General features: G+C 39.7%; 1 protein-coding gene across 1 annotated transcript; it reads right to left on the reverse strand.

Annotated features, from left to right (window-relative positions):
* Window positions 1-6,200: 6,200 nt before the first annotated feature.
* LOC126374708 (piggyBac transposable element-derived protein 3-like) lies at window positions 6,201-9,102 on the reverse strand. The gene is made up of 2 exons (XM_050021431.1): window positions 8,902-9,102; window positions 6,201-8,638 (listed from the first exon to the last, which is right to left on the reverse strand). The coding sequence occupies exons 1-2, from the start codon at window positions 8,933-8,935 to the stop codon at window positions 6,585-6,587; spliced, it is 2,088 nt and encodes a 695-aa protein (XP_049877388.1). The 5' UTR covers window positions 8,936-9,102; the 3' UTR covers window positions 6,201-6,584.
* Between the last annotated feature and the right edge of the window lie 977 nt (window positions 9,103-10,079).

The following is a 10,079-nucleotide window of genomic DNA, read 5'->3' on the forward strand; positions in this document are numbered from 1 at the left end:
GTGACAGACGTAGAAGACTCCATTCTCTTGATCCTCTTCGCCTTGTTGCTGGTTTCCAACAGCATGGTTGTCAAGGGGCTTGGATGGTAGGTCAACCATCCAAAATCAAATTCAAAAATATCTTTATTCAGTAGGTAATATAGTTACACTTTGAATGTCAATTTTTACATAACGAACGTCTCATCCGCCTGAAACTACTGCAGCTTCTCACAACCTGTATAGCCGGGGAAAAGAAGCTGCAAGAAAAACCTCGGCACAGGGCCCTAGACGTTCTTTAATTAATAAAAATAAACATAAAATATTGGTATACAATTGAGTAATTTAGCTGCCTAATATTTCTCATCCCGTATGCCTTTTGTTGTGATTTAAAAATTCTTCTGCAATCGTTGGCATTTCTCGGTATTTGTGGATCTCTGACTTGCGTATAAACCAGGGAGCGCATGCAAAAATGCGTTTCGGTTTCTCCGTAGACAATGTATATTTATGTATATTTGTGTAAATATTTCTTATTGAATGATAAATCTTATTAGGGTATTCAAACTATTAGGATAAATAGTTGCTTATGCGTATGATGCGTGAACCAAAACTGGCCAAACCGTTTCTGATCCACATACTGTCCTCGGTTGGCCAATATTTCCCCCAAGTGATCCTGCACCTGTGACTGCTCGTCAGAAGCCCACCTTCCACTCGAGCGCTCTTCCTGTGGCAGATGGCGGCACGAGCGCGTGCGCCCGCGCACAAAAACCAAGAAGAGTATGTACCTACGTCATAGATTAACTAACTTTAGGTACTTACTGTTTTGAAATGTGTTTTCGAAGGTATATGACCTAACCATTTTCCCTTGGGGTTGGAAGGTCGAATGAAGAAACTGGATTTGTCAAATCTTCAGGTAGGTACGGTTCCAAAGTTTATAAACTTACATAAATATGCTCACGACTACATTAACAACTGGGCTAGCCAAAGGTACGTCCAGAGTAGACACACCTCACCGAGCTTTGTATTAGACCAACATGATAGGTGGTGAGCCGTATCATCGTCTATAATGGTCGACCCCACTGTATTAGTTAAACTTTTACAAGAATATTGGCCCCGATTCCTGCAGACACCTAATTTTACTTTAAGTTATACCTGTCATTTTCTTACCCGCCGAAAATGAAAGGGACGGATGATTGACAGCACTAAATTTTAGGAAGAATGAGTAAATGAATGAATAACCCCGACGAATCAAAAAGATATCTCGCTGGTATGCAAACCATTTGACGTGTGCTGTCAACATAATTCTGTCGAGTTATTGTAAAATTTTTAGACGGTTGTTTTAGATTTGTGCTTAAAATTGACGTGTGTTCCATAAATTTTATGCTTGTCGATTACCCGTCCCTTTCCTTTTCGGCGGATAAGAAAATGACAGATATAACTTAAAATAAAATTAGATGGTGTTTACAGGAATTGGCACCAATAAGACTATAAAATAATGTTTCTTTAAATAAACTTGGTGCTTTTGAAAGTTTACCTATTTCATTTTAGTTCACATCAATATTCTTACATTTACGAAATTACATTATAATCATCAAATATTCTTTATTGTTCAAAATGTCTTACCATAGCATTACCTGTGTGTCTCCTCTATAATATTGCAAACTCCTCTATATCGCAGGTTCCAAAAACCAGTTCCACTACGGGGGTGGGCTGAAAAACTCCGGCGCAGCACGTGTCACCTGCCTCTCATCGCGCCATTGTCTTTGCAGTACCATCCAATCAAAAATCACTTAAAAATTATCACGTTATTTCATAACAGCTACCGTCGCTGCTACTGCGAAACTGATATTTATAATCACGGCGCAAAGTTGACGATGGAACGCGGCTCCAATTTTGAAATAAAGTTTTTTTTTGCACTTTTGTTTTTATTTTTTTATTAGAGATGCCAATCGATTTATAAGTGGCGTGTAACGACGTAATCGATATCGTATAGTGTGAATTTGTATGGGGATATCACACAAGCAATCGATGCGATGTTCTGTTTTTAAAAGTTGATTAAGAGATAGGGCATGATTGAGATTGAACATTTATATTGAGAACTAAGTAAGTATTATGGAGTTTTCGAATGCAATATTTTAACGAATTATACATTCTTTAACCTAGTTAGACCAAAAAAACATTCATAATCTTTCCTCTTCTGAGCGGATGCTTACCTATTATAAGTACGTAGTATCATAAGTAGGTACGTTATTCTTTATCCTATGCCTACATTCAAAGAATATAGAGGTAAGTACCTATTCCCGGGACCAATATTTGCCTTAATAACTATTAACACTAATGCCTTTATCAAATAATTGTCCAATCAAAATCAATTAGTTTCCCCTTATCAGTGTTGCCAACTTTATTTTTACCAGCCCACCAAATGCGGCCGTGCAAACCACCAGAAACCATTAAAACTGAGCGGTCTCTCAAACCACCAGAATTTCACTAGATAACCCAAAGCCGAATCAGTGCAGTCAGATCGTGGGATGTTTTTTCCCCCTCTTTAGCGCCGCGTCGTAGGCAAAAACGTGCTAGAGACAGGGTAAATTATCCAATTATTATTAATAATGATTCCTTAATAATATACCACATAATTTGCACTTAGTAACTGGACCACCAGTGCTTTCGACTATTTGCAACCAATCCTTTAAAACTGGGTCACGTAACCAACAATCACGAAACTTTCGGGTGTACTGTGACTTAGGCATCTTGATCTTACTCAATATGAAACTAATTGTATGTATTACTAATAAATAAACTTTATATTGGTTCTTTCGCTCAAGTAACTCATAAACCATATTCGGTTGTGTTAGTGGTTAAATTCGTCACTTACCGCTAACTGAAAGGACTCTAATCCACTAAAAAATCCACTAGCCACTAAAACGAATATTTTTTCGCCGAACCACATTTCTAAACCACCAGATCTAGTGGAAAATCCACTAAGTTGGCAACACTGCCCCTTATGATGAGATTACCTTGTAAGTATATTATAAAACTTTTATACTTATTACAACAAACTGAAACCTAACGTGTAGTGCACATCAATCGCAATTACTCGGAGGTTTAATTAAAATAGTTTCTCTAGAATTTCAATACGGGTGTATTTTCCTTACCGTGGGAGTCATTGTCGTGTCGGAAGGAAGCTGGGTGCTCTTACAAACACACTTGATTTGACACCGAGCTTTGTCTCCGTTGCTAGAATCTAGACTGTAATAGCATGTTTTGTTTTGTTCTGTGTAGGCTGTTGAACTGTTGACCGTTGCCATGTCGCTGTCTTGGCGTATTAAAATACAATATGTTTTTTTTCTGAAACCTCCAGACTCTGGAAGGAATAGATTGTAGCCGTGGTAGGCCAGTCGAATGAACGCTCGACTCTCACTCTAATTAATAAACTAATTTCAGTTTCGAGACTGCCCTCAAGATCATGTCAATGTGACAGTTCTAATATAAAAACAGATACTTGAACATGGTCTTGAGGGCAGTTTCAGCTGAGATTAGTTTATTAATACCACCCTAAGGTCGCATTTTCTTAAACTTTGAGCCTATGATTTTCGAATTCGTGTTTGGATCATAAATTATTATTACGTGCTCAGCGGTGAAGGAAAACATAAAATAACATAGCATCACGCCTATACCCCCGAAGGGGTAGGCAGAGGTGTATAGTATAACACCCACTCGTAGTCAGCTATGTAATAGCGGGCGAGTCTATTGCTATTGCCATTGTGAAGGAAAACATCGTGAGGAAATCCACATTCTCGAGAAATGAGATATGATGGATCGTTATTGGATAGGATTTATGTGACCTAACCTGTGTTGGATGGCGTTCCCTTCGCAGTTCGGAAGGTCAGACAGGCAGTCGCTTCTGTAAAAAATCCATGTGAACACGAGATAATTTATTTTATTTACGTAAGAAGTTTATATGAGGAGCTCGGTGGCGCAGCGGTAAACGTCGTAGGGTAAACGCGCTCGGTCTGCGATTGTTGAAGTTAAGCAACTTTCGCAAAGGCCGGTCATAGGATGGGTGACCACAAAAAACAGTTTTCATCTCGAGCTCCGCCGTGCTTCGGAAGGCACGTTAAGCCGTTGGTCCCGGTTGCATTAGCAGTCGTTAATAACCACCAATCCGCACTGGGCCCGCGTGGTGGTCTAAGGCCCGATCTCCCTATCCATCCATAGGGAAGGTCCGTGCCCCTGCAGTAGGGACGTTAATGGGCTGGTGATGATGATGATGTAAGATATACCAACAGTACAACATTTTATTTAGGCATAACAACAGTACACATACTGTAAAGTTATAAAATTTAAGTCTTAAGTTAATTTTTGTATATGTGCCTCATTACAGGTACACACTGCAATGATAATGCTAGGGAGATGATTCCGAAAAGAAAAGGAAACTTATAACGTGCCATGCTGCTTATCAAGCCAGCCGCATAAAAGCTGAACTACGGGATCCCGGCGATGGGGTAGAAGACAGTCACTAATCACTATTCAACGGCCTCCGTCCAGTGGTTGAGCGTTGGGCTCACGATCCGGAGGTCCCGGGTTCGAATCCCGGTGGGGACATATCACAAAAAATCACTTTGTGATTCCTAGTTTGGTTAGGACATTATAGGCTGATCACCTGATTGTCCAAAAAGTAAGATGATCCGTGCTTCGGAAGGCACGTTAAGCCGTTGGTCCTGGTTACTACTTACTAATGTAAGTAAGTAATCGTTACATGAGCCATGTCAGGGGCCTTTGGCGGCTCAATAGTAACCCTGACACCAGGGTTGATGAGGTTGGTACTCCACCTCACAACCCACATGATAGAAAAAGATTCAAGGGAATCCTTTCTCCACGAGAGTACCTAAGTCAAATTACAAAAGATATGCCCTTCACACATAAGAATGAAGACCAAATAACAGCAGGATGTCTTACAAGTGTTCAAAGAACATTTTCTCGTTGGTAATTCTGGGTTAAAACCGTTTTATTATCGGGGTCGGCGCATTATTCACTTAGTTTCATGATTGGAGCTGAGCTAGGAGTTAACTTTGTTTGTGAATTAACACATTAAGGTACATCCCTATCAATTATTACAACGAGGGGGTGGAAAATGTCTCGAAACGATTCGCGTAACTAGTGCATGATTTGCGGGCGGACGGTTTTTCATCAACTTTGCAAATTCAAAAATACTTTATAAGATAAGATAATATAATTATTATTTCTCAAAAAATTAAAAAAAAAAGAAATAGGACAAGTCCATAACAGACAGAAGAGGTGGAATCCGCGGGTCCTGCGCACTTAAAAGCAGAGTGCGAAGGCATGGGAAGACAATTATTATCACCCTGTATACCCGTTAGGCAGAAGTTTTTAGTACCTATATAGACCCAATACTCGCCAGGGATGTTTAATTGTATCATAATCTACCACACGATATTAATTATCTATCTACGATCTTAATGTGAATTGGAACTCATAAAGTCGAATTCAGTGGTTTAGGCCCGTGTCAGGATTCAAACCCGTGACATTGCGATCGAAGTCACGCTTTCTCTGAACAGGGCTATCACGTATAGAAGTCATTGGAAGACAACTAATCTTAGACATCATAAGACATAGGTAAGTAGGTATAATAATATATGATCTTTTTCTGTCTAGTCGATTACAAATTCAATCAACTATCCAATAAATAACAAATCACGGAATAGAATCTATTCTGTGTAATAAATCCATCATGTTAGATATGCATGACGTTGTTTAGGACTCGATTTCTTATAGTTTCTTTTCTGACCATAGGTACTATGATGAAAAATATTGAAAAATAATCAATATTCAAAAATATCTTTATTCAGTAGGTAACATAGTTACACTTCGAATCGTCAATTTTTACATAACGAACGTCTCATCCGCCTAAAACTACTGCAGCTTCTCACAACCTGTATAGCCGGGGAAAAGAAACTGCAAGAAAAACCTCGGCACAGGGTCCTAGATGTTCTTAAAAAATAAATAAACATAAAATATTTTTATACAATTCAGTAATTTAGCTGCCTAATATCAGTTCTCAGACAGTTAATCCCATGCATTAATATCTTCTAAATAATCACTAACTTTATTAATAACCTTTTTTGTAAAGCTTCTGTTCTGAATACCTTCCTATTTCTAAACATCCCTAAATCCCCTTGGGTTTCCTAAATCTAAGTCATAGCCCTTTCAGGCCGAGAAAAAAAAATATCTGTGCAGCTGGTTTTGATGATAGATTCTAAGTATCTGAGTATAAAGTGGTCCTAGAAAAATAAAAATAAAATTCCCCCCTCTCCCCCCCCTGAGAAAACCCCATGTCACGATAGTGCGATATCGGCTTTACTTTGTCTACCTCAATTTTTCTAGGTATACATTTGCTATCTGTAATTTTGTAATTTTAAAGGAATTAAAAAGACTTGTTTAGTCGTAATTATTTATTAGTTTCTGTAATTAAATTATATTTTAATAAATCAACATAATTTTTAAACATTTCTTCTTGAGATCAATAATTTTATAAACATTTTGGTTTAATCACTTTGTAATAAAATCTTAGAAAACTTATCTTCTATTTATTGCTTATGAAATAACGTGAAACAGTTGCCTTTTCTGTTAAGACAAAGGTACACGTTGCATTTTTCACATCTTATCTTGGATCGGCTTGAACAACCTTCCATTCTACAGGAACGAGGGTTTTCGATCTCGTCAAAAACCGGAAAATGTTCGTAACCGTCATGACGTTTCGCCTCTGAAGGTACATTCGATGGACGGTATCTCTTCGCTAGAATATTTGGGTCGTCATTTTCTGGAGCTTGGACCTCTATCCCTTCCATGTTTTCGTCAGCATCTTGTTCTGGTCTCGGACGATCAGGTGTGTTTGTAAGGCCATCAGCTACTTGCAATTTGAATTGAAGCAAGTCAAAGACTTGACCTCTATGTATGCGAGCCGTCTCAGAGTGTATTTTATGTAAACGCCAAGCATTTGCGACTGCGAGATCAAAAAAATGTAAGATGACCTTCAACGTCCACTTCCGGGTCTTCATGAAGGTTCGATAATATTCGATTGATTGGTCGAGGACGTCAACTCCTCCCATGTTCCGGTTATAATTAGCAATGATAAGGGGTTGCTTGACGTCTATAAATGCATTCCTCTTTTTGTCCCATCGTTTCACGAATACATGGTTGTCAGCCGAGGTGCAATTGGACGCCGCTAAAACTGATTTATTGTCCATCCAGTGCACAACTACCAACCCATTATTTACGAACTGTTCTGAATCTCCTCGGTTCATTTCACGATCCTTTTTAAAAGTTATGTGTTTTCTGTCAGGTATTCTATTCATCATCACCGTTCCTGTGCCGTGTAAGCCGTTTTGAGACAAATTTTCCAAGAGAGGTATGGACGTGAAATACCGATCGAAGTAAATGCAACTTCCTGGGGGAATGGATTTAGAAAGATGTAAGATAACTGATGCACCCACACCCAGCGATTTATCAGTAAATGTAGATTGAGCTCCTTGATAGACTTCAAAGTCAAGCATTAGACCATCGTTCGTTGTGGCAACAAAGGCTTTCAATCCGGTGGGTCGAGGCTTCGACTTTATGACTTGGCGTAAACCTTTTGGGCACACGCCGCAGAAAGGGATCATCTGCTCATCTATGGAATAGTAACCTGGTTGCCGTTCTATTTTGTTACATGCGTTTTTTACCTGATTCAATACCGGTTGTACTTTCCATAGACTGTTTTTGTTACCCACCGGGGCGACTTCCTCTTCCACTACATGAAAACTTGTGCGCAACAGCTTTAGTCGATCTCTTGGAATAACATCTGCTACTAAAGCCAGTCTCATTTCTTTCCTCCAATACATATGGATCCGTGGGTAAGGTATACAACCCATTATAAAATGTACACCGAGGAACTTCTTCATTTCTACAGCACTGGTATGTAAAAGCCTCCCTGTTTTCCTTAAATGATAGTTATTCGTACAGAAAGCAGCTTTTTCATAAAATGCATCGTCAAAATAGTCCTGAAAGTACTCTAAAGGCGTTCTGATGGTCTGTTGTTCTCGTGACGGAAAAGTGTGTTCTTTTTGTTCAAACGGAATACATTTCCATAGCCTTCGCCTAGACGGATCCCTGTCACGTTGAGCAACCTCGGACTGAGCGAGATCACTGCGTGGCGGATTATCAGCTGAGTCAGGCAGCTGATTATTTCTACTAGTGCGTTGCCTCTTGCTGTACTGAGAAGTGTCACGAGATGTGCTCGATGCGCTTGAAGAACGGTCAGATAGATGATGTCCGCGAATTACAGTGCGGCCACGTTGAGAAACACCACGCTTTCGTTGCGAAACCCCTCGAGCACTTTGTGAAACTTTGCGACCACGTTGAGATCCAGCACATACTGCATTCGGCCTAGAAGGTATTCTTTCAGGTCCCTGAATGTTGATAGTTTCATCTTCTTGCTCGCTGTTAGAACTTTCGTCATCAGAATACGACAGGCCCGCCACCCGATCTGGTACAGCATCAATGCTTTCCTCTTCATGAGTTTCTTCATCTCCTAGATCTTCTATCTCAGACTCGTTCCCATCTCCTATCAACTCAAGTAAGTACTCTGAGGTTAATTTTTTTTCTGCAAAAAAAAATAAAAGGATTTATAGCAATTTAAAACATAAAAAAAATGATTTCATTCTCATTGAGCAAAAAAAATTGATAGATGCGATAAAGCCGAACTCGCACTATCGTGCATGTTTGATTTGACATTCCGATATCTTCGTGTCCGATGAAAGTATGGACTCAGCTATAGTTGTCTAATTAACTTAACCTAATCACCTTTTAAAATCACACAAACAATCTAGTCATTCACTGTTAAACATATTGTTAATCATTACTTACTTTTCCCACGCGCGTCGACCACGTGCACCGCCATCTTGGAATGTGTCGTGATCCGCAACAATTTCACTCAGGTCTAAAATTCGTGGCTATGTTCGTTCTGCGCTAGACGCACCATCGTGTGGTACCGTCCTGGTCCCCTAAAGTTGATTGAGCGCGCGAAAATTTTTTTTTAAAGTTGAACGCACGATCGTGTAGTAGCGTCGTGAAAGGGATAGTCTGCATAGACGTTTATAGTACATTTATTTCAATTAAAGTGGAATCTAGCCGCGCTGGGCCGCGATCGCGTGATCAGCGTCTTCCGTGCGCCCGCGCCGATACCATCGCCGAGTCGCCGTGTCAGGGCTTTCACATTTATTGCCTGAGCTCGCTGTGCACTTATAAAAATATAACATTTTGGTAAAAAAAAACATTTTATAATTTTTCAGTTGGTAACAGTAAAGTCATCACTAATTTAAGAGCCACGCTCTTGTCGATGTAGCATAAAAAATAGGTACTCAAGGAGATTCGCCCAAGCCCGTCAATCTCGAATGGGATCTCGTCATATTATGCTTCGGGATTGATCACGAAATATTAGACGAGATCTCGCGAGATTGGGATCCCGATCGGGATAAGTAGTAACGGGGCCCAATGGCTTCACGTGCCTTCCGAAGCACGGATCATCTTACTTCGGACGGTGATCAGTCTTTAAGGCAGGTAGTGATGTGTCTGTTAATCCAGAGGGCCGATAAAATGCTTTCTTCGAAAAAAAAAATTGGTGTGTTGGAATGTTTAAAACTCGTGTCAGACAATAGACGACCCGGACAATGGAGCATGTTTGTATTGTTTATTATATTGCCGCCATGTTGTTTACTCCGATAAACACTATTGTTGAGAGTAAACACTGAAATTGGCCCGAGATTCGAGACTGAACTATGTGACACTTGGTTGACTGATGACCGCTGTATGTAGTGATGTGGCGTTCTCGGCAATGTTCCCAAAGTGTTTTGTTTGACGTGACTTATTGTAGATTTGCCGCAGATGGCATTAACTACTTGGCCGGAATTCCCAAACTGGGAATGTGCCCGTTGTAAAATCTCTTTAATAGTAAGGACACTGACTCCTTTTCTTTTTCAAATTATTATTTCTTGTATTCTGGTCTTATCTACCTAAAGGTTAGATAACAAAGTTCTTTTTACATA

Source organism: Pectinophora gossypiella, chromosome 17, assembly GCF_024362695.1.
Source record: "Pectinophora gossypiella chromosome 17, ilPecGoss1.1, whole genome shotgun sequence".
Taxonomy (NCBI): Eukaryota; Metazoa; Arthropoda; class Insecta; order Lepidoptera; family Gelechiidae; genus Pectinophora; species Pectinophora gossypiella.

Coding starts and splice junctions, on each gene's coding strand:
- LOC126374708 (XM_050021431.1), bottom strand. CDS start 8,935: ATGGCGGTGCACGTGGTCGACGCGCGTGGGAAAA. Junction 8,639..8,901: donor GGTCGACGCGCGTGGGAAAA/GTAAGTAATGAT, acceptor TTTTTTTTGCAG/AAAAAAAATTAACCTCAGAG.